The 25,890-nt window shown below is 43.5% G+C and overlaps 1 protein-coding gene across 7 annotated transcripts in view; it reads right to left on the bottom strand.

Annotated features, from left to right (window-relative positions):
* The window catches only part of LOC120896670 (AF4/FMR2 family member lilli), a 141,344-nt gene that overhangs the window by 100,002 nt on the left and 15,452 nt on the right, over positions 1 to 25,890 (bottom strand). For all 7 annotated transcript variants that reach the window (XM_040300972.1, XM_040300971.1, XM_040300974.1 and 4 more), the window contains exon 2: positions 1,309 to 2,098. In XM_040300972.1, the coding sequence (XP_040156906.1) occupies positions 1,309 to 1,552 (244 nt within the window). In that variant the 5' untranslated portion in view covers positions 1,553 to 2,098. The remainder of the gene's footprint in view (positions 1 to 1,308; positions 2,099 to 25,890) is intronic.

Genomic DNA, 25,890 nt, shown 5'->3' with positions numbered 1-25,890 from the left:
AATCAGCAACGAAAACTAGACACAGAAGAATGTTGACGGGGGGAGGATTCGTGATCCCTTCGTTATCACCATTCGGAGGGGGGAAGCAGAAAAATATTTGGGAAATCACAGTGCGCTAACTTAATTAGCACATCGGACGATCGCCGTCCGAAAAAAGACTTTAGCGCATCGAGAAATGGTACCAGCAGTGTGTACATGTTCGACCAGGATATCTTATGAGTACGGTCAAAATCATTTTTCAATAAATAGCCCTTTATATCCATCACGCACTCCATCACTTAATTGCTTAAATACACCATTCGCTAATCCCATCCCCGGCCAGCGAGGTGAAGTAATGATAATCTCGCCGATGACTGCGAGATGTATCAGCAAACAGGTTGTTAGTTGCATTGACACAAACCGTTGCATCATCCCGTAATCGATGACTGGCAACGGAGCGGCAACGGCACCTTCGGTCTGTCGCTGTCATAACACGACAAACCAGCCATGCCAACGTCGTCATCCGTTTCCTCTTTCTGCACTGCGGGCTACGGCAGGCGAGCAGTGGCCTGGGAACAATATTTCACAACCGATAATGAGCGGTTAATGTTTGTGGCGTTGCAGAAAAATTACCACCACACCACCGCTCCATCCTTAACGGTGGCACATAAATGCCGCGGCCGAAGCAATCCGCACAAACATCTTGTCCCCGTTTGGTTAGCATTTCTGGCGCGTTCGTTACTTAAGATCGGTGCGCACAGGAAATGGGGGAAAAAACACGCCACTATGCAGATGTTTGGTGATGCGGTAGCGCTGACGACCCACCTGTCGATAATTTGATACTAAAGCCATCAACCGTCCAAGATCGAACGATTGTGCAACTTTACGATCGCTAATCAGTGTAAAGGCACTTTAACATCTTATGCAGCAGATGTTAGCGTAAGGGGAAGATTTGGCCGACTTGCTTCTTTCTATTAAAAAAACAATAAAAACCTTTTGTTTTAATGTACAGGAAGTAGTTGCAAAAACTACTTAATGTTCTTCTAACTTGATTAAACATACTTCTTTGATTGTCTTTAACGGTCTTCATGATCAAATTAAAAAGTTGAGCTTCTAGCTAAAACTAAAAACATCCTGAATTTTGCGTTGTTTTAAAGCTGTACCGTCATCTTGCTTAACTACGATCGAATTTCCGAATAAAATACTTAAACTACAGCAGAAAACAGCCTTACGGGGGTTTTTGATATGTTTGCACGCTAACTAACACACATCATTAGCTGCGCTCGCCTAATCGTCACGCGCAAACAGTACACCCCAACACCAACTTACCAATCACCGTGCTGGCGGCAACCTCCTTGGCAACGTGCGCCGCGGCCGGACTGACGTGCAGTATGTCGGACAGTGACAGCGAGGACGCGATCAGCTGTCGCTTCTCCTCGAAGTTGAGCAGATCCATCGAGTTGCTGCGCTGCGGCGTCACCGTGATGGTGACCGATTTCTGCATCGTCAACACGCTCTGGTTGTAGTCGGCCGGTGGCGGCTGCTTCACCAGCTCGCGCCCATTCAGCGACATGTTGCCGGGCGGATATCCTCCCACTAATCCGCCGCTTCCAGCACCTCCACCTCCTCCTCCTACTCCTCCTCCGCCTCCCGCCACCGTCGAGCGGGGCAGGGCACAGGGACCGGTGCGAGGCGCAAGCTCCTCGTCACCCGAATCCTGTGAGTCGCCCGGTTGAGATCGAATGGTGACGACGTTACGTTTCACACCACCACGCAGGGGTCTAACTTCTCTCCCTCTCTCCCAAGCGGGATGACCGAGAGCACCGTTTTGGAGAGATTTCTGTTGCTGCACAAGCTTCGTTTTGGGGCGCTCGCTTCACTTACAGCCCCCCCGGTACTACACTACTACGGCCCTACCAACCACGGCATGCGTGATCAGCTGCATCGAGCGAACTTCTTGCACTTAGCACATCCACACGCACGCACACACGATAATATTATGTACACACAAATGCACACATATGCACTTAACACGAGCGCACACACACACACTCTGCTTGCTAGCCGCACAACATCCGAAGTACACGGTATGAATTCGACTTTCGGTTCAACAGCGGAACTGGGGAGGGAAAAATAACATTAAATAAACACCTATCCTTTGCTTCCGAGCGCCATAAATCACTGCCGACGAGTTTGGATTGGGCTGGGGACGGTTCGTATCTGCACCATGTAGCAGTACCGAGCTACTTCCAGTCCGCTGACCAAATGCACTGCTGGTGCAACTGTAATGAGTGCACGTGTTGGATTGTCTAATGCACACGACTGATCTGTGTGTTATCTTTCGTAGGTTTGTGTAGTCTCTAGATAGCAAATGAGCCGCAAATGAGACGGTAGCTTATGACCCTAGATTTCCCTTGGAGCTGTATGCAGTACATTAAACCTAAAGCATTCAATTGCAGAGAATGGCATCTTAATTTAGTCGTCTCTTATTGGAATCGACCAACTGTAAACTACGCTTGGAATGATGTATATGCAGCCACTCTATTCAATACCTTCTCCTGTAGCTTATCCCTGTCCAAAGACTACTAAAAACTCAACAAAACTTCTGCATTAGTTTCCACAGCATTTCCCTTTCTACCTCTTTCGCTTTCGATCAGAACGCGTCGCATCGCTTTCGTTGGTTTCAGACACACCGCAATTGAAAATGTGAGAGTGCGAAGACCGGTGTGGGATGATTTCCGGTAATTTTATTTCTATATGCCCGGCCCTTCCTCCGAGGGAATGCGGCAGAAGACACCTTCACACGCATCATAACCTAACGCTGCGCGGCGAGAGTTTTCCCAATCCCCTCTAACGAACGGACATTAGCGACCGGTCGCGGATGACGCTATCGGCAGCGGGCCACACGGCTGCAATTTAGCGATGGTTCGCGCGCAGTTTCACTTTCAATTTGCCTCACAGTGCGCCGCCCATCGTCCCCATGGCGCATCGCCATTTACAACCACCATTCGCGATCATAATGTAACATAATTTTCCTTTCAGGTGAGCATTTCGTGTCTCTTTTTTTTTTTCTTCTTTTTTCTTTGCCTTTGCCGGAACCGGAATGGTGGTGGAGCGTCGGTGTATGTTTTCTCAGAAACCGTTTTTATCGCTCGCTTCTGTGCTCGTGGGACTCATGGCTATCGAGCCGGCCGTATTTACGATCCACTCTATTCACGACCGGTACCAGGAGACTCGCTTGTACAGGCCGACCGTTTCCTCACACGTTTCTGCTGCTTCCTGTGTTCGACCAGCTGAGCTGGACCGCTGCCAAAGTAGTATGTATCGACGGAAAAGCTGTACTTGTCGAGTGCAAGTGGTAGCGCGTCAGGTTTCTGTTTCCTTTCTCCCTTTCCTATCGGTGTCGCTGGACTGAGGCGCCATGCGGTAGCGAATAAATCAAACCGGGAAAGGGCCACCGGTCGCGGAAAATAGCTGACAAATTACAGCCGATTACTGTTGATCTGTACAGAGCGGGTTTTTTTTCTTGCTGCATCTTGTATGCCATAGTTTCCTTTTCTGTAGCCAAAGATTTTCTGGTAACGCGAGCCTAAAACGATAAGAGAGAAAATACGAACACATTAGTAAATCATCATGAATATTGGATAAAATGATACTTAAAGATTAAAACAAATAGCAGACAAAATATTCACTATTTTCATTACAGTACGTTCTTATCAACAAATGTCAATTATTTTGCTATTTTTGTTTATGTTACTTTGTATTTTGAAACCGGTCCTTCAATTCCCACTTACATTAGCTCTCAACACGTCTCAACATCCGCTAGCTATTAATGTTGACCGACAAGACACCGTGTACATGGTAATTTCTGTATGGTAATTCGTGTAATTTTGAACTTTTATTTTTAATAATATTTAAACTTCGATCAAAAGGGAAAATATTTTGCATTTGACAATTGATGCGTCGCATAATATAAAATTATTAGTATTATGATTGTAATACTCTACTGATTACTGTCTTTGATGCCATTATGCAGATTGAAATACGGTGCAATTTGCCTCACTAAATGGCAACTGAATGATGCTTAACAGGCTCGAGTGTGTTTTATTTGCGTTTTTATTGACTTGTTAATGCGTCTGCCAAACCTGGGACCATACGTAAACTTTATCCAATTGCTTCACGCTCACAAACACACAAACACATTTCCTCTTTCTACGCAATGTTCACCATCACCATCGGATATGAAAGCTTGCTGAATCAAAGCAATTCTAACGCTCAAAGTATTCTTTAATACATCCCCAATGGTATTATGTGTTATATTTTAACCATCATCCACTGCCGATGGATGGATATCGTTCCTCCATTATACACACACACCCAAAGCTTAAGGGAGCATTATTAAAATGTCATTTGCGCGTCGCTCCGTAAGCCGGGCGGCTGTGCCTAAATCTCTTTCGTGCTATGGTGAAAGACGGCTCGCTGCCGCTGATGGTAGGCAGTTTCAATAAAAAGCCCAAGCCCAAGGTGTTTGGCTCCTCGAAAATAGATAAATCCACTTATTTCAATGCTGTCATTTAGTGCTTTCATTAACAACAAAAGTATTTATAACTTATATCGAATCTAAGTAGAACTCCATTATAAAAATAAGAAAAGGTTCACGAATTTATCATTTGGATATATGCTATTTAAACTATACTTTTTTAGAAGAAAAAAGGAAAGAAATCTTTAAAGTAAACAAATATTATAATCGGGAGAAGATTTCATGAAATGAAATAAATGTACAAAACTTTTACGCAACCTCACTTTACTGAAAGAAAGCTTTATTCCAAGAACAGATAAACTGCCTCCCGCAGCTCTTCTTTTTACTTAGAGCATTGTTAAAAGTCAAACGATAAGTGATATCGCAATACCAGAGACATCGTTAGTAAATCCTAGGATCTAGTTTGGCTAGTTGCTCTTCGATAACGCACAGTCCAGAAGAACAAAGTCAATTGAAACTAGAGTAGACAATCAGCTCACCGCTATCTTTCTATAACCAGCAACATCATTTCATTGGCATCGATAACATAGGATTTAAGATGACAGAAACATCGGTGCTATCTGTCACTTAGCACAACCATAAAGACAAAACTCACCCCTGCCCTATAGGATGACTCAAACTAGACAGATTCTATTGATAAACGCTCCCATAAACATTGCAACTAAAGCTGGTCCCATCCGTCTGACTCTTCGTTAGTGTTTACAGAGCAAAAGAGATTGATTGTGTAGCTCAAAGACGGGGTAATAGGATCAGATAGTAGCTACGAAAAATACTTTTATTGTGTGCGCTGTACACTCTTGGCAACTGTGTGTCGCCCTGTGCTAAACTTATCTTTACACCAGGCCTTTTAATTACGGTAAGATGTGCTCCATGCAGGTTTGCTGCGACGGGATAAACGAACATAAATGACAAGATTGACCATGGATGAGTCGGTACAAAAATGTCTCAATGTCAGGTTTTGCCGTTATCTGCAAACTTATACAGTCTGCTAGGGTCTGGCTCCCCGTTTTCTGTATCGAAGGATGAAGTGTTTTGGCGATGGTCCAAAACCCACTTTGGCGCAACGTTATCCAATCTTGGTACACAGTTTCACCTTATTTTTCCTCAAATGATGATGATTTGGAATTGGGATTGTATCGCCTAACTTTTATCCAATCGTAAAATCTGCAGCGTGTCCTTGGAAAAGGGCAAAAAGTATGTCAAAAAAAGATCAAATCCTACAAAGCTTCTAAAAACAGAAGCAGTTCAATGGGCCACTTAGATCACTTTTGCTTACATTTCGTAATTAATATATTAAGAGTAATTAAGAGGTTAAATAATATGTTAAGTACAATCTTCAGAACGCGTCAGGTACTGGATTTGTTTTTCCATCCTGAGTTAAATAAAAGGTTGTACAGTTTATTTCTGATCTTCATTGAAATTTCGTTCTAACACAGCCTAGTTTTCCGGGAAATCAACTTATGCTAACACAAAGCAACGTATGCTAACGAATGAAACTCAGAAATCAAACAGTGCTCGAGTCGGAACGCTTCTTCGTGCTACCAAAGTTGAACTTAATTGAATTATTCATATATCATGAAGTCGACACAGACACGTCTCTGCGCGCATAGAACCTGTCTTCAACGAGCCGGGAAATTAACCGGAATGAGATGATGAAATCTGAGCAGCGGAACAGATCTTCCTGGAATCTGCTACCCACAATGATAGCTTTATTTCATGCCACAAATTAGATGAACAAAAATGTTGGGGGAATCAATCGCAGAATTCAGAGCGAGTCAACATTTGCACAATATGCAATAATGTGCTAACGTTTTCTTATAATATTCCGGAGGAGCGCATACCACATTTCTTTAGCTCTCGAGCAGATGTTGTATTTTGCTTACAGTGTACACATTCTCTAAAGATTTCATTCGTCCTCTACACTTGTTTTGCATGTTAAAGTACGGGTGATTTGAGATAGAAATAACATACGAAAGCTTGATAAATAAAACAGGACAACATACAGGAAGGCACACAAACAACCTAATTTTTCCGACTAGACAGTGGATTGCTTCGCAGTTGGAAAACGGTTGCGAAATGAGGCATTCCTGCTTCAAAATAAAAGTCTACCTGCTGCGATGGCTAGCTTTTCCCCCAATTGATTACCCAGCACCGAATCAAACCATTCGGGGCGGTACACATAAAAGCAACAGGACATCAACTCAATCGCACAGGAGGACACCAAGAGGAAAGAACTCACACACCGAGACACACATTCACCCACAGCTTCACAAGCAAATGTCACCGGAGGCATAATAAATGAAGAAATACGTCCAAAGCCGGTGAAAACTCGCACCCCAAGCGTCACCGCCGCGTGATGGATAGCCAAAAAGAGAATGAGATAAAATCACACTTAGTTCGCGCTAAGAAGAGGCTTCCGAATTTCCGTCCGCTCCCAACGGTGGGGGAATCATTTAAATCCGACCGACAGATCGTTTCATTCATCTCGGCGTCGGGAATGAATTGGATTTCCATGAAAAATGACGCAGACCCTCTTTGTTGGGAGCGAACTTGACGTTTAGTTAGCGGTACTGATGGATACGAGTCCGCTCATCCGGATGGTTCCGGTGGAGCAGGAGGATGGATGTGAGGGGCCGGGGGATTGAATTTAAAATTGGTTTGCAAAGCCTATCCTGGCCCGTTTTGTGATGACAATTTTCGCATTCACAAATAACTTTATAGCACTGATATAATAATGATAGATAGATAGATGTAATTTTTATTACTTCCAATAATTACGTTCTTTCTAATTAAATGTATTATTATATGTTTACTAGCTGGCCCGGTAAACCTAGTAAATTTGTAAAAATTTAGGGGTAGTATTTGGCATTGGTAATAACGACCCTACTTTGTGGTAAACTTGGCCTTTAATTTTAAACGTAGAATTGAATATTTGACCATTTGAAGAAGCGTTGGAAACTATTTCGGTCGCTCCAAAAGAGGTCATTAGGAAACACGAATTGAATTTTTGGATGGATTTCAGAAACATGGCAGAATCAGAATCTGTACCTGTAAGTAAACCTTTCAACGGTTCCGGTGGTGTCTCAAGTGATGGCAAATAAACTTTTCCAGAAGCGCAACACATTCCAGCTGGCTCATGTTTGAATTTAAGTGCATGGCAGAAGCGACATTCCTGATCCATGGAGCCTATTAAAACTTTTGAATGGTTATAATATGCAATGTCAGGCTCGTATTGAAATGCAATTCGATGGAAGGAAGAATATGAAAAAGCTCGATGCTCTTGTTGTCGTTGTTGGTCATATGTTCTGCGGATGTTAGTTACGAACCGGCGCGTTTGTGCTCTTTCTAATCGTCGTTGTTGATTTCGCCCTATTCGATTGTGTTGTGACTGAGTTGCGCGTAACTGTGACATTCCTTCACGCACACTTAAATTGTCACGATCTATTTGATCAGATGTTCTTTCAGCTCTGCTCCTTCTCTTACTTGCTGCTGTATTCGTTCTTCGTCCTATATTCCGCCTTGCTGGCATTGTTTACTATAAAACGCCAATTAATGAAAAACAGAATTGTAAAGGAATAATGATATCAATAAAGGGATAGTAAGGTATTTTTGAAGGAACTTTATATTACATACGTGTTTTTTCCGATATATCGATTAAAATTTTTATGTTGTTACACAGTTTTGATACTCAAATTGCACAAACAAAAGTATTAACGTGAGTTTGCTTCTAAGCTCTCAAATGTCACTTGTATGCTAGAAATCTGCTACTCATTCAATAGCCCCATGTACACATAAAGTGGCGCTCTGGCACCAATCAAACACGACATCGAACATGAAAAATGTATGGAATTTGACATGTTCGATTTGTTTGATATCAAATCGAACATATCAAATCCCATACATTTTGTATGTTCGATTGGTGCCAGAGCGCCGGGTAAGACCGCAGCCGGGCAGACCGAAAAAAAAAACACCATAACGAAAAATGTTGTTTACACTTGCGAGTTTAACATCAGTAACCAAACATGTTTATGTTACAATTATTAAAGCAAGCATATTTGTTCGTTTTGGAACATCAAACAGCAAATAGGACAAAGCGAAATAGCATGTATTTTTTAATTCATTATTCCCAAACTAAAGTACTCCATCTCTGTTTTGTCATTATGGATATTTGTGACAGCATCGTAAACCGCTAGGCATTTCACAACGAGTGTAAACCGCACCTTACACCGAGTGTAAACCGCGCTTCACACCGACTGTCAAAGTGCTGTATACAACAACAACAATGATGTCCTTTGTATGGGAGTTAGAAAATTGCTAATAAATTAAGTTTAGTGCAACTTCTGAAAATGATGTGAGTCTTAAAACCTATTCTCATACCACCATAAGGTGTGTGCAAAGTTTCGTTGAAAATGATCCAGCCGTTTCGGAGTTTGCTCGCGACAAACACCGTGACACGAGATTTATATATATATAGATAGATAGAAGAAGATATGATTTATGACAAATAACATCAATATAATGTCACAGTTTTAGCGCAACAAAAAACAAGAAAATATGAAACAAACTGAATTCTTTGAAGAACTTGCATATTTCTCGCTTCACGAACGATTTAACTGCAGACATAGCAAAACGACCACCATAGCACACACAGAGATCAAACGTCCAGCATTCAAACGCACGAGAAGATTGCAACGAACAGATGGGCAACAAACGCAACCCAGCAGCCGCAAACATCCGCCCAGCGTGACTTTGTACTTCCAGCGTAATGGGACGTACATTAAGAAGAAAAGAAAAACCGAATCATCTACATCCATGCAAACACTGCGCAGCAACAAACTGCACCAACTGCGCGCATCGAAGCAGCGTTTTTTCAAAGCCATGGGCGCGCACCACAGCGTTTGCGTATGGGAAAACATGCGGAGTGTAACTTCTGTTGACCCGTACCTAACCCGATGCACGGATAGAAAAAAAGGCTATGTGCTACTACTGCTGATGGGAAATTTTGCGCTGAAAATGAAAAACCAACAGTCCCGCGCAAGGAGAAAGCCCACCCAAATGGGAGCAGAAAAGTACGGGAAGCGATGGAGTAGGGGAGAGACGCGAGAGAAGAAAATCGGTACAGCAGCAGAAAAATACGTGTGTAGAGAGTTACTGTACACACAACAAAAAAAAAACAACCACAACAACAAGAAAAGTCTTCCAGACACAACTGGAACGACCCAAACGGAAAATCGTTCCAATACCTTTACTAACACACACACCCTCAACAACCCTCCTTCTCTCTATTTCTCTCTCTCTGGACGCGACTTTTTGCTTCATGTGGTTTACGCCAAAGCTAGGGAGGGGAAAAAAAACAACCACCCCACATCACGATGGAATGCAAAAGTCGGAATCGAAAACAAACCGTGCGAAACGACCAACACGGCCGCACAGAATCGCCACCCCAGTCCAGTACACGCACAGGTCGTACACGCATACACCGATACAGTGGCGCGCGCGCGAAGGAAAACGCAATAAAGCATGCTTTAATAATTCAATCCGCGGTGCTGATAAAAACGGGCGTATTGCTTGGTGGCGGGTCGTTGGTTGGTTGGTTGGTTGGTTGGCTGCCCGCTCCAGAGCACTACCGCCGCAGCGCACTCGGTTGGTGGGATGTTGCTTTTCTTTTAACACATGCATAAATTAAATGCATAATGAAGCACACACCACACAAAAAACAGCCAACAAACGGAGTCCACAGGGTGTGTGTGTGTCTGTGCGTGTGTGGGACAGAAAAGTACACAATGAAACCACCACCGGCGAGAAAATATGACGCCCAAACGCGCTGCCACTGCGCGGGCAGCTCCATTACTGGCTGCAATGCTTACGTTAAAACACACACAAACGCAACGGAAAACAACCACACATTTTCCAACGCGAAATGAGTTTTCTGTGGACAAGATCCAGCCTGAGGACCGGCGCGCCTCGGACATGGCCGAGTTTTCCGACCAGAAAGTTGAACACAAAACATCAGCGCCGGTAAAGAATGAACAACTAAAAATGGAACAACGGCAGCTTGAAAATGAAGTCAAACATCATCCACCTGGTTGCTGTTGCCTGGAGGGGAGAAGAAAATCCGCTGAAGATCAAGATCAAGATCAGTAGCGATGGAAAGAGATTGAAAAACCAAATCCATTCCACTCATACAATGCTACCACACCAATGGCTTGATAGTAACAAAGGAGAGCAGCACATTTCCAACAAATTTATATAGCTTTAGATTGCTTTGTACACGTCGTTATATTATGCTGCCCGAGCATATATGCCTTGCACACTAAAGGTAATAAATTCCAATGATCTTAAATAAAGTATAACCTTGCGAGCGAATTCTTTTCACATAGCTTATTATCATTCATTTTATGCCGCAAATAAAAACACTACGAGCTTAACCATCCATGAGTGAAACCCCAAATCGGGGCATCACAGCCAAGCCCCGCTCGCCGCTGCTGATATGTGCCTGTTCTAATGAAAATATGCATCACTGGTCTGTGTACGCACACACCACACATAAAGATTAGCCCCTCTTAGAAGAGCTGCTCAGAGCTGAAATGGGGAAAGCATTAGTTAGGAGGGCTATTTTGCTACAAAAACAGTGTTACGCACCCCAGCATAAGGGGCAGAAGTAACCTAATTGTTACTTGCTCAAACACAAGTTGCCCATGAGGGGAGCGAGCTCGAGAAGCTCCAGAGAAACACTTCGGGATAAGACATTGGATCAACATTGCCATTACGCTTCAGTGAACACCGGGGTATGAGAAGACGGCCGGCAAATAGGACGGGGCCCGGGAGGGGTTTTTTTCTGTACATTTATTATGCACATATTTAACATATACGCGATTGCTGCTGCTGCTGCTGCTGATGGTGTTGTTATGGTTTTGGACGAACCTAACAAATGCTTCCAACGTGTGTGTTTGTGGATCGTATGTTTGGACAGATGGTTGTTTCTCAAATCAATTACGGGTGGAGAATGGTTTCGAAAGTATGGAAACAAAACATAATCAATCCCGGAAATTGTTTGAAATGAATTTTACGAAACTTTTAGAAATGTTAAGCTTCTTAGCAGACAACGGTTGCATGGCAGCTAATGTTTCAAAATTGCAAAACTCAATGCTGGAATCACTGCTTCATAGTTCAGCCATGACCCCCTCTGGCTGCTAGATGACTCCGCCGTGAGTATGCGGTCTATGTCTGTGACATGGAACACACCTTCTTGCATATGGCGGGCGTTGTATCACCAACAGACAAAGTTTGCATGTAATTCTACTTTTAACTAATTGACCTCACCTGCCCCCGAGCAACGATGCAGAGTGTGAGCCCCATGAAACAATAGAAACCGGATCCTAGACAGAGACACAAAGAGAGAGAGAACGACATTGCTGCCCACCCGAAGCCTCGCTCAGCAACTCCAAGGCACACGAGGCGTGAATGAATTTTTAATTGGTTATTAAAATGATTGCAAAACGAATGGTAGTAAGGTGGTGTGCCATCGACTAAGATGGAAATAAGCCTAGACAACAAGTGGGAAGGAATGTCTTATGCAAAATGTACTCTGTCTGGTCATCATGAAAGTATTTTGAAGTAAATGTTAAAGAATGGTTCACATCTACTTAACGCGCATACAGCATAAATCAACCAATCAAGGTTGACAGACCGCAATCAATAAACAAAACTAAAAATGATCCAAACACATATCTCCCTCTCACTACCTTATTCAACGTCTGCCAAAAAAAATTGTGCAAACAGTACACAAACGTCACGAAAAAATTCTTCCACGACTTGCAATGCTATCGGAGACTGTGCCGCTTGGGAGGACTCATCTTAATTCGAGCCGTCACGTGACCCCATCCTAACAGCGGCTCCATCACCAACGTCGAACACTGTGTGTACGCGCGCACGCCATGAAACGTAATGGGTCCGCCATTGCGAAATGTCACGCTAATTGTACTTTATTGCAACAAATTACCGTCGATAAACCGAGACGGCCGCCGGCGAGATGCGGCCGGCAAATCCGGCGAAACAACAAACGTCTGACGGGCCCCTGAGGCTGTTCTTACAAGCAGTGTTGTGTGCACTGTAGTGATGTGTAGTGTAGTGTCTCCGGGCATCATCATGGTGTTTCGGTAATGCGTCGTTTAGTTTCTGTACGTGCGTCTGTGTGCGGGCAGAGTGTGTTGCTGGCAGAGGACTGTGTGCGCGCGCGTGCAGTTCCAACTTTTGGCGATGACAGCGAAACGAAGTTAGCGTTAAAGTTCGCCGGCATCTCAGTACTAATTGACCGATGAATTTTCATTTCGTTCACCGCGCTTACACTAACTGTACCGCGGTGGTTGATGTCTCTGGTAGGATAGGATGGACTACTTTTAAAACGGAAGCAGAAATGAGCCGCTATGAGATCACGGGCTAGCTTTGATGTCCTCTGCCTTCAACTCTATTTGCGAGGCAATGACTTTCTGTAAATGTTGTCTGCATGTGTTGGATTGCTATTTTTTCTATTTCATGTAACAAAATTCAATGAGAACATAAAAACGTTTAAGATAAACATTTCTTTTTTTTTATTCAGGAGGAACGGGTCGGTCGGACAATAAACATTTCTTATTATGAAAAATATTTCCAGCGGATGATATCCTAAATACGGGACAAGATATCACAGAGCTAAAATTGCAATGTGTCCAATATTAGGCGTTAATTCACTTCATCCATGTGACAATACAAAATGATTCAATCGGACGCTTTAGTGTAAAATATCGAAGCTTTGCAAGCGGCCTGATGACACAAACCATTCGACCATCGTTCTCGGTCCGGTAAATGATGCCCGGCCGCCGCTAAGATAATCGAGTCTCATTGATGCCACCCGTTCGCGTAACTTGCTTCTACAGCACTCGGTAGCGAAAACCGTTCAATATGTGCCGGGCATATCTCACCACTTTTAACCACTGTCGGCCACTGTCGGTGCTAGTTATTAACCGGTGCTGCTACCCGCCGCTAAAGTGTGAGTTTATGTGAGACATAATTTTTACATCCGGCATAAAAGCCATTATACCAGCACGCACACCCTACGACAGAGGGACCACGATGCTGCCGTGAGTCACCTTCACAGCATTTGAAGAGTCGCGTGCGCTGCAACAAACACACACACACAAGTGTATGTATATCACTGGAATTGGTGCTTGAGAAATGGTAGCCTGTGGTTGAATACATCTTTGTGCGAAAAGCGTGATGGCGTTGTGTGTGGCGAAATTCGGCACCAAATGAAATAACTTCGTTAAGCCCATAAATTCCATCATCAAAGCCGAACAACAATTGCGCCGATGGGTACAGGCACAGTCCGTGCGCGTAGTAGTTCTGACGACGACGGACGACTTACTTTATGCCGTTTAATGTTCCTGTCATGTAGTGTGCGGTGTGCTCCACACGATTACCAAGAACAGTCGAGACGCACGCGTTGGTGTCGTGACCTAGTAGAATTAGTGTAATTACTCAATATATGGGTGGGAAGGGCGGAAAGGTGACAAATAGTCAAGGCTAAACCATGAGACAATTTTACACGAAAAAACTAAGTCTTCTTAGTAGTTTGGTAGTACATTGTCTATGCATTTATATAAATATATAAATACTTCATGAATTTCTAAAAAGTGATAAAAAACATTGCGTTCAAAATTCAGGCTCAAACGTTCACTCTAAAACCAGCTCAATAGCTTACCATTATCCTCATCATTCTATGGTGCAGGAAGACAGGAGTAAAAAAAAGGACAACATAACTGCGCTTGACATGTTGCTTGCTTGACGTTCGCTAGCTGTGTAAAAAGTGAACACGTCCAAAAGGACTAAATGGGGGCCACAATTCGCTGCTGTACTGTGGTCTTACCCTCGAGAACAACAACATCCTGATGAGTTTACTTCACCTGCCTTGTTTACGTGCACACCTCCGAGTACCGTCAGTTACCCCTGCCATCATATATGCATCTCCCTTTAATTTCCTTCCACATAAACCCAACCAAACAAGAGATCTACACACACAACACAGAAAAACAAACGCACAAGGCTTTCGGGCGAAGAACAGACAGGACAATCACGACCATCCCTTGTCTGCTCTGCCCCGTCCAAAGAGCCCTTCGCAAGATATTTTAAGCGCTCCCACCAGCACACACACACACACACACGCCAAAAAGTAACGAGCCCGTTTCACAGGACGACACTTGATGCCGCCGCCGCCGCCGCCTGATAGCACACGGGAGGGAGCAGTCGCCGAGATTTATGTTGCACGTCGTGTGATTTGCTCACTTACTATCCCGAGTGCCTCTGCATCACTGCTTCCTTTCTTGCAACCTCTTGCCATTGAAGGCTACACGCGCTGGATCCTCGGGAGATTAAGGGCTCTTCCTCACTCAGGCCCCCCCAACTACCTCTCACCGCTCATTTTCTCGTTGTGTGGTTATGGTTTCACATGTCCTCATCATCAATCTAGCAGCACTCGGTTGTGTCGTCTCTATCACTCAAGGAACCAGAATATAAAAAGCGTACACATTCAAACCAACTACGGTTCCTTGCTTGTTCGAAAAAAGAAAGAAAGGATACTCGGTTCCCGCTCACCGTACCCCGGACGGGTGACAGAAATTGTGCACTTCCCTTTTGGACACGTTTTTGCCCCGTGATACAAAGCAGTTGTTTTCCCTGCGAGAAGAGGAAAACGGGCCGCACAAAAACACGATAGAAGCTTCCTTGCGTACCCGACAGCAGGTTGTCCTGGGACACTACCAATGCCGGAGAGAGAGAGAGAGAGAGAGAGAGCAGCTCGTGATGTGGGAGCTCTTTTGCTTGTTCGCGCATCAAACTTGGCATGGTACGACTGATGGGGTACACTTGGCACAGACTGACAAGTTATGATATGAAAACGGGGAAATAAAAGTGCTAACGATACATGTACAGGAGAGTGGACAGAACTTTGGGAATGGAAATAATGCACATTTAACCCGACTGGTGGCACAATATAGCAGCGGCATTGATACAACGACTTTTTACTACTACAAGGTGTTGATTAATGGTTAAAATCATAACAGAGGCAGATGGTTGCCTGCTGTTAGTAAGATTTGTTATGTTTCTAAGCCTTTTATTCTTCCCTTAACATCATTAAGTAGCTTCATGTTCTACGTACCTCTAATCCAAACAAGCATCATATTTCTAACGATTAGTCACCGTTTCGATGCCTAAAATTGGTCGCTATAACACACTAATCCCTTTCCAAATCGCTTGAAATTGGACACCTCATCACAACGACATCAAATTATGTCCCATGCTTTACAGTAAATCTAATACAAAACCAGCAGTAATTGCGCTGTCATCTTACCATTGGCCATAAATAACCATTCTAGTAGCAGAGGGAGCCTTTGTTATCCTGCAATCTCCGACGTCGTATCAAATTACACCAGCACAACTTATTGGTAAATAACACTCCCAATAATGGAACACTGGCATAAAAGGACTCACCACATCAAATATAATTTATCGTATAAAAGAGATCTGTATCAATTTGATTGGAGTGCTTCAATTCTTATTATTTTAATCAAAAATTTGGTTACATATTTACTTAAACCATGCTCCTAACGTCAAACAATACCCTCCTATATCCTGTTGAAGGTTTTGATTCCATCCGTGGATTGGTGGTTCATCAGTTTGCGGTGCGAACCCTACGCAAAGCACAGCGTCTCAAGTTTCTTCCGACAACTCACACTCAATCATATCAGCATCATCATACTCTCGGAGTCGCTGTACTTTAACCAACAAAAACCCAAGGACGCAACCTTTGGTGAACTCTCATTTCCCAATGCAAATAAACCCGAACAGCTCGCGCTTCCCATCACCTCGCGCCCACGGTTTTGAAAACCTTTCAACCTCTCTTCCTCCGTGAAAGGGGAATGTAAGCTTTCGCAGAAACTACCGTTTTACGTTTGCGATTAAGGTCGGCTGATAAAGTAAGTTTCGCAGGACGCGATTGAAATGGACGCGGTGAACAGATAACACTCGGACCACTTTATACTTCCACGGTAGATGGGTTGTTCTTCATTCTACCGCGCCTGGGGATCAGAGTTATGTGTGCGGAAAAGATGGTAATTTTCCCACCGATTAAGAAATGAATGGTAATCAGACTACAGAGCAGTGCACAATGGATGGGCCCCCGTTAGGTATAGTCTATAAACTGTGTTTATGTAAAACGGTTTCGGTAAACGATTCTTGAAGTTTGTTTTTCTTTCGTATTGAGGAAAATAGCTTCATAACAGGACGCACAGGTTGCTTCGAGCAATGAGCTATTCATTCCCAGTTTGAGTAGAAAGAAATGATTCAAGCGAAAGGACTGATAGAAAAATTACAAAACGAAGCTTGCTTGCAATATCTTACGGGCTTCATTTGGCTATTAAAAATGTAGAAGATTTACTTAAAACACACAGCTCGTTTACGTAAAACGTACCAATTACTCAGCCAGTCCGTCCTGAAAACTCTTCATCAAAACCGGACCCAACACAAGCGGTGCAAAGTCGCGCTACAACTAAATTTGCATACTTTTTCCACATGCTTTCACGGGGATGCGCCATAATTTCCATTTTCAACAGCTGAGCACACAGCGAGGAACGCCGAAATATGATGACATTTTTTTCAAGCATTTTTATTTATTGCTAGCTACCCAAATAACCCTTTTTCGGGCATGGACGGCAAAATAAAGCAGGCAATTATGCGTTCACAAAGGTCGTTGATATTCGTTGCACTCAACGGACACCAAAAATGTGTCCAAAATGAAAGGCAGAAAGGTATTTCGTGACATCAACTCCGTCGAACATGGTTCATCGTGTACGTCGCGCAGCAGGTTAAATTTAGAATAAAAATAAAAATAAAGAAAAGTTTGCGAATAAACGGAGATACCAATTTGGTCCCTGATGGAGCAAATCGTATCTTGTAATGTAAACTTACGGCTTATTTAAGATAATTTATTGATCATAAACCCCGAGGAGTAGACCGTTTGCCGTACGACTGCAAAACCTTGTTTTTCAATAAAAAAAATGCTTCGAAATTTCCTTTTAGACGTCCTTAGACAAGTGCTGTTTTTATCAAACAACCTCCAAAAGAAATTCCACCCTACCAGACCACCATGACAATGCTTTCGCCTTTGCAGGATGCTCTCAAAACAACACTCCCATTTACATCGTCTTTTATGATAAACAAAAAACCTACTCGCGCAGCATCATCGTTTCCAACATTCCAACAGGCCAGCAAGCCAGATGTGGACGCATACACGTCTCTCTCTATCTCTCTCTCTCTCTCTCTCTCGCTGTACATGTTTCAGTACCGAAGAAACGAGAAAATATTTTACCTTACCGGTATGTGGGTGCTATTTTCATTCGGGAATGTTTGTGCGCTGTGCAAAAATCTCATTGAATGATGCTCAGCATTGCTTAAGAATGTTTCCCCTTTTTGGTCCGTAAACAGCGCGCGCACGTACCAAACGCACTAAAAAGGGGCAGGGTGTGAGGCAAATTTAAACCGCCAGGCAGCGCGTCAATGCACTCTTCATAAGAGAAAGCTGCCAACTAACGCTCCCGTAATAAGTAAACGAAATTAGGAACTATCGTACAGTCGCATCTGGCAAGTGGCGGCTCAGACAGCGGCGATGATTCGCAACTGAGCAGTCAGGAACTGTTGCCCTAGTTTCTGGGCGGTTTTGTGTTGGGCAACGAACACTACGGAATGTTTGCTGGGAAAGAAAAGTCCCCGGAAGGGATACCTACAATTCATTGCTCAAAATTAAACCAACCAACTGCAAACCAAGGAAAAATGTGCCCACTAGTTCTGTTTTAATCACGTTTGCCTAGGGCCTAAGAGTACTGCGTACTCATATTTTGGAACTGGCGAGATATTTGTTGTCGTCGGAATGTGGTCTCATAAAGTTTTAATTACCGTATACGTACGAGCCCTTGCAGCTACGTCCGTTACCCACGAAATACGTGTGCCACACACTGATGTTAAATCATCCAAACCGTAAGCTGCTTAAGGGGTGTTTCGTGCAATCTCACATAAAAGGCTAACCATAACGACAGCCCAGCAAACACTCGTTGAATTTAGTGATGAAGCACCGGCTTTAAAATTCTGCCACAAAATTCTGCTGCTAGGGGAGCCAACGCATCGCGTACTTGTTTACGTGGCAATATTTTGCTCCCCTTCACATTGTTTGATCTTGTACTGTTGCTTTGAAACTGTAATGAGTAAACATTAGCACACAGACACACACAAATGCCCATCCGTTTAATGTTGTGCCCTTGAAAAGTTTCGTTTCGTCACAAAATGTTGAACTTAAATAAACAAAATGTATATTCCCTCAAACTAACTGTTTGCTAGGGAAGTTTTAAAAGCAAACCGACAAACACTCTTCTCTCTATAACAGTGTATCGTTCTCTCCGATCTCTTTCTATAGCAATAACACGCTTCAAGCTTTGCGTAAAATGATTCAAAAGTTTTGTGATTCCATTAATCAAAAGTAATGCTTTTAACCGTTGAAATGGATCGTAAATGAGAAAACCTGACGGGTAAAGTTGCAACCGATAGCTTCGATAGCGTAGCTGGGCTTACCAAATAACTTAATTCTTCCAACACCTTTCGCTTGCAATTTCACACCACACGCTTGAGCCCCAACAACACGCATTAATTGATCTTGTTCGCGTTTTGCCTATCTTACACGCATTATATTCTTTTCCCGTCCTACCCTTCCCACCCAACCACAGAAAACGGTGGAAAGTGGAAAGCGAAATCTCACCCTCAGGTATCGTTCACTTTTCGTTGGATCGATATAATACGCTCGAGCAAAGATTTTGTTTCTTTTTGCCGCGCTTACACCTCTACCAGCAGCAGCAGCATGCTAAACATTAAGGCCGGGTGGGTGCAAGCTGTTGCTTGAAGAGAAAGTGAAAATTTTTAAAGTGAGTTATCTACGCAGCTATGTTGCAATTTACGCAATGTAAATTTACACTCTCCACGCCCACTCTGCAGTGCGGATAAAACTATCGAACAAAGTGAAAATGAGATTGTAACGCGATCGAAAACGCTTGGGTGCGATTTAACGATAGAATGGGCCTGGGATAAATCATTGAAGGTGGAAAGAAAACAGGGCAAAAACTTTTGCTCGATATTTACAACCAAGCTGTTGGAATATGGACTACACTCCACCGACTAGGACATGTGTTGAAGGGAAACTGTATGAAATAATTTCATATCAAATAGTCCCTATAAAACACTGGACAGCATGCAAATTCTGTATGATTATTATGCGTTATGTAGGACAATCCTTAACACCAACGCACAACAAACCTTCCCGAAACCCCGATACACGTACCCTGGAGTGATTACTTTCCATTACCGACTGTTTAACACAGCATCTTTTCCCATACGTTGTCGCCCGTTAAGCGTTGATCCAAATACTTAAGCAAAATACATTTTACGTGAGATTTCTGGGACATTCGTGAAGTCATGTTGTTTTCCGACGGCTAACCGGCGGCTTAAAGAAGAAATAGAAAATAGGAAAAGCTTGTAAATCCGGTCCAATAAAAACATACCCCTTCCCCCCTTCCCCCTCTCGCTATCGAGGTGTATCCTTCAATGCGAAAGCCATACAAAAGTAAAATCCCACACGGTAAGCACATACACATGTCAAACAAACACGATATTGAGGGATACAGTAAATGTGTGAGAGAGTGTGTGTGTGTGAGAGACAGAGGAAGGCTGCTCTTATACTTTTTCTTTGTTGCGCCTCGAGGAAGATGGATTTTGCCATATTCACACACGCACACAGGAAGACGCACAATAACGCTCAAATCCTCGTGCAAATAGGGGAGGAAGCTTTCTACGCCGAGCATCTGGTGACTAACTAAGTCTAGTAATGCTCCAACAAAAAAAAACTCCCCGAAAGATCCTTCTCGCTTGAAACGCCTGACACATTTGGACAGCAGGGATCGGCCACACTTTGTCGAAAGAATCGTTGGGAGCCATGTTTATAGAGCTCTATTTAGCCAGAGAAGTCAAAGCCAAAGTCAGGCTATCGCTCTCTTATTCGTAGTCGCCAATCGGCGGTGGGGACCCATTTTCGGCCGCGTACGTGACATGCATCGTAAACAATACTAGGCAGAAACTTTTTACCGAGTTCGTTGGACTGAACGACCCTCAAGCTGTATCCTCTAACTGAGAAGGCCCAAGGAAAATGTGCACTCCTGCGGGAAAACTTTGCTACGGTCTTTCTGTCAATCGAAAACGATCACCTTCTTGACCGCACTCTGGAGCGTTGTTGCGTTCCATCGAAACATAAATATTAGGACATAAGGCGTCCCACAGGAGCAGACAGATGCTGCTTATGTTATCGATTTTTTTTACTTTCAACTTAAAGGAAGACACGGCTACGGCTACGGATATGCGTGTGTGTCGTCCGGAAAGTGCACACCGTACACTCATCTCCTTCTCCGGTACCTGCCGGATTCAATTTAACTTCCAGATCAAATTATGATTCAATCCCTTCCGGATACCGTCGGTCAGGCTGACGACTATGTTGTCCTTAGCAGCGAGAAAAAAGAAAGAAATAGAGTGTGCAACTGCCCAGCTAACGCACTAGAGCCTTCCGGTCACCAAACAGGTTGGTGTGTGTTGCCTGCCATTCCGGAGCATAAAATATGCAGTACACAAATTGCTCTACCCGTTTACCTGTAGGGGGGTTGGGTTAACTGTTATCCCACAGCGATCAGGCTTTTCACTTACTGGCGTAACGCAGCGCCCGATCGGGGCACGGTATAAAGGGCAAAATATAGCGAAAGCTGGTTGCTTTAGGATGGAAAATAAAAGTTAGGTGATTTAGCTGCCAGAGAAGCAGAGAAGGAAAAGGATAAAAAGAATTGCCCTTAGACCATCTCGGTCGGAGAAAGGTGCAGTAGTAGATCAGAGGGCTGCCGCCAGTATGCGTAAGCGAACATACTTTATGCCCGATACCAGGAAGATAATGTTTGCGTTACAGCAGCATTTTATCACGAACAGGAGATGGAACATACAGCCGCATCTCCATTGGCGACCTTGCTCTATCTCTCTCTTTCTCTCTGCCCAGATGCTAGCAAACAACAATGAACCTGAGTCAAGCTTTGATGTTGGGTTTGGATTATGAATTTATAAGAACTGAAGCGCTTACCGATTCAAAGTTCAGACTTCTCGGGAATAGGAAAAAGGTATAAAATATGCAACCCGACCAGGCGATGCTTTTGGTGAAAGTATATAGAGGATGCCCAGAAACGGAATACGTTTTAATTTTTGCTATCAGCAAATTGGATACGAGAGTTATTTAATAAAATATGACTTCCTGTTACACAGGAATGGTACAAAGAAACGCAACGCTAATTGTATAACCGTTTAAAATGAAATAAACAAGGGCGTTGCGATTCCAAACATCTCTGTCAATGTGTCAAGAAAAGTGAAAAAGTAGACCACACACATGCACATCTTACATGAATTCGAAGAATATTCGCCATCTTGTTTTGTGTTACCGCCGCACTAGAGAGCATTAAATTTTGATCAGCCATTTCATAAATGCCATTGAAAGTAATTGCATTAGGTACACAGGAGCCCGCTCGCGCGTACGCACATCAAAACCGTCCACAGCATTTGCCTGCTTTCTTTGTTGTGTGTTTGTGGGATCACAACACGCCTTCGGATAACCTTTTCGCATAAAAGCCGAAGCATTAGGATTGAATATGAAAAGCTCATAGGTGGTGGTTACGGGCAAGCAGCTCTCAGTTCACACTTTGCCCAAACTCAGCAGCAACATACCAAGCCCTAAGGTTGAAGAAATGATGATTTTATAGGATCCGCAGAAGCGTAGGATCAATTCAGAACCACAACACAACAACTACAACCCACAGCCAAGCGGGGTTGGCACAAAAGAGCAGCTCTACTCTTGCCGATATATCCACAGGAAAGAAGAACAAAAAATACACCCAACCAACGCTATCGAAACGGATCGAGAAGATTATGATAAAAAATTCAAGCTGCGTTGTAAGTCACGTTTTAAGAAGATATTGCATAAACATCGTACTGTCAGATTTGGAAGTAAAATCTGACACGCTTCACTGCTGATGTAAATACCTAAAATCAAGTTAATCAGTCGACATTGGATGTCGTTGAAGTGAGACTGTGATATTGCTGTTGTACAGATGATGTTACGTGTATATGCGTTTTTGTGTTATATGGCATCTGTGTTTCAGGACGTGATTAATCAGAAACAACTGGTTGGTATAAGGCTCATCCGCAATCATTCAAATTCGTGATCTGCATAGGAGCTATTTAATACCTAAAGTACTCAAAACAAATAGCTTTAGTGCTTAAAGCCTTGAGTGTCAAGATCACTAGAGAAGGTTATAAACTAAAACACTAACCAGAGGAACATTGTTGATACATTCAATTTCCTCTTATATTGGTGTATATCCAGTGATTGAAGTATTTTTTCCAGGATCATGATGTCCCTTTCAAGTAGCACTAAGCACACTAAGCTCAAATTCATCTCCAAAAATATATCCTTTCAAACATTGGACCTCTTCTGCTGAGATATGACACTGTGTTATCAGCATAATCTTACCAGCATGATCAAAAGTCCCTCCACAACAAAAGATTATTGTAATGTACTGCTCCATAAATCTTTTACAGCATTCAAATTCATTTCAAACATGTTTTGCTGCTATGGTTAGAAGATAAGACATATATTGCTACAAAAACCCTCCTATCCAAATGATAAATGGTCCCAACGTGTCCCACCAAAACCCATGCCTGTTGGCGGACCTAAACGGTTCGCTTCAGGACCGCTTATCAATCACTAACAAGCCACCCAGCCGTCACGGTACAGAGATGGCAGATGACAGAGTACTGGTTGGTGGTGGTGTTAATTCTAACACGTCGAAAGATACGATCGAAACGGTCGCATTATACATCAAACCATGCAGAGTAGAGAAGCAAATAAGAAACCGGAGCCAAATCAAATTTGCCTCCCTCCCCTAAATCACTTCAAAAGTGACTTCGCGCTCAACCGTCCGGATTTCCGTCGCTTTGTCAAACGGTTGACGTGTTTGTGTGTGAGTGTGTCTGTGTTCCACGCGTTCCAAAAAAACCGCGCGGCGTGATGTTTGTAAATCGTTCCGCCAGGCCACCAGCAGCACGACACGGCATGCCCGCGTGTGGGAAAATTCAAAAACCCTTGCGTTGCGAACGAATTAATCTACAAATAAAAGACCCAACGTCGGTCGAGGCAAGTGTGGGTCCGCCGCGATCGATGGGGGGCGGGGGACTCTTCCGGACGGAAGCGACCAAATGGGGCACAAAATTGGACAAAACCTTTACACACGCGTGTGCCCGCGCTTTTGTTGGCAGCGGGAGGGCATGCATGCAGGAGAGCAACCATACCACACCAAGCGGGCAAGGATTTTTAGGCAACTCTGGCTGACCGATTCTACTCATTGTTACGGTCACGCAAAAACAGAAGCAAAAAAAAAAAGAATGCTCTTGATCGGAACACGCGCTCCGCGCAACAACGAAACCAAAACGACCGTGGGGACACGTTGGACCATATTGCTGTTTTATTTTTGACGCGGCCGTTAACATTGGCCGTGAATAGGGAGAGCGGGAGAAACCACTGAAAATGCAACCTCCGCACACGGCCACGGTCGCAAACGGCACATATCTTTTGCTACCGAAAATGGCATGGTAAATACAAGAGTAGTTGGAGTGACATTTTGTTTTTTCGTTGATCAGCCCCCTCTTCATACAATCCTTTAAAAACACTTGGAAAATTATTATTATTTCATCAGCAAGCAAAGCAACAAAAAGCAAGCGGTACGGAATCTTTATAAACATACGCCAAAAATAAATAAAACCCTCGTCGGGAGTTGATTTGGGGCAAAAATCACAACAGGATTCGGTATGTAATAAAAACTGGCGAACCCGACGACGACACGCACAAATAAAAAAAAAAAACACCAAGCAAACAACACATTTATCATACATCGGAGCCTGTCTATTTCTAGATCGATGGTAAGAAAATATCACGAGCCCCAACAACCCTTGTCCTACTAGAATCGCTTGAACATACACAAATATTCTCCGAGGGGCTTGTTTTCTTCCAAAAAACCGAGCAAATGATCTGAACTAGAGACCAACGGCACATTCGCATAGATGTTTTTGGAGGTCTTTGGGCCTGTTTCCGTCGGCAGAAAAAAAGGAACATATGTGAATCCCAAGCACGTCCCGTCGTCTCGTCCGTTTGTGAATGAAGTGAAAGTATATTTCTAAAAATATTTACCTAGCCCGCAACGCGGCAGTCGCGCCAAACATTTTCCGACGTCATCTTACGGCCATCTGGACGCGGCGCGCGTTGGATTTGGAAGTGTGTGGCGCCTTGGCCTTACACACAACGGCCTAGAGCAGCTCGCGCCAAATGTGCGAGAATGCAAGAATCAATCCTGAGTGAGTGTTTTTTTTTTATTTGACGAGCGGGAAAGCGACGCACCATATTAACACGCTCTCCCAATGAAGTGTGCAATATGGGTATTCTTATTTTCAATTTGCATTTTTTTCTTAGGCATGGGTCTGCTTTTTTGATGTCTTGTTCGTTACACTTTTCCTTACGGTACCGAGACTGTGGTAAAAATAATTATTTCGTATAGATTTGCTTCGCTTCACCGCGTGCGCGTGCTTTGTTCTTCGAATGTGAAATGTGCTGTTCACTAGACCTTTCCTCCGTTTCACAGCAAATTCATTTCATCGCCAACACCAACACTTGTGCCATAAAACTGTAGCAGCCCTTCACATTGACCAAGAAACAGTAAATGTCAAAAAATATACATATATCTAGTGACAGAGTGAAGAAAAAAATCCCAAACCTACTTCCGCCACAATTATCAAAATGTCGGGCGCTCCCCACCAATTAGGAAATGCATTTCGTGACCGTGGGTTTTTGGTCGGGGGGTTCGTGTTCGCCCCACAACTGTGACACAAAACATTCAAGCAAAACCAAAAATTCCACCGCAGGCAACAAACGCATGCCATGGAGCCGGTGAAATGGTCAAATTTAATCAGCCAAACCATCACCAACACACAGGCAGCAGCAGAGTGCGCGCGTTGTTTAGCCTTGGCGCGGGTTGACCTTGATTTTAGCAGCAGCTGTTGATGACGGTACAACGCGGTTGATTTTGCAGCGCTAATTAACGAGCCCAAAATACGTGCCCTGCCTAACCATCATCATTATACAACTGTTTTATATTCTTCAGATAATCATC

Source organism: Anopheles arabiensis, chromosome 2 (assembly GCF_016920715.1).
Source record: "Anopheles arabiensis isolate DONGOLA chromosome 2, AaraD3, whole genome shotgun sequence".
NCBI classification, from domain to species: Eukaryota; Metazoa; Arthropoda; class Insecta; order Diptera; family Culicidae; genus Anopheles; species Anopheles arabiensis.
The sequence above is the reverse complement of the archived record's forward strand: the minus strand, read 5'-3'. Positions and strand labels throughout refer to the sequence as shown.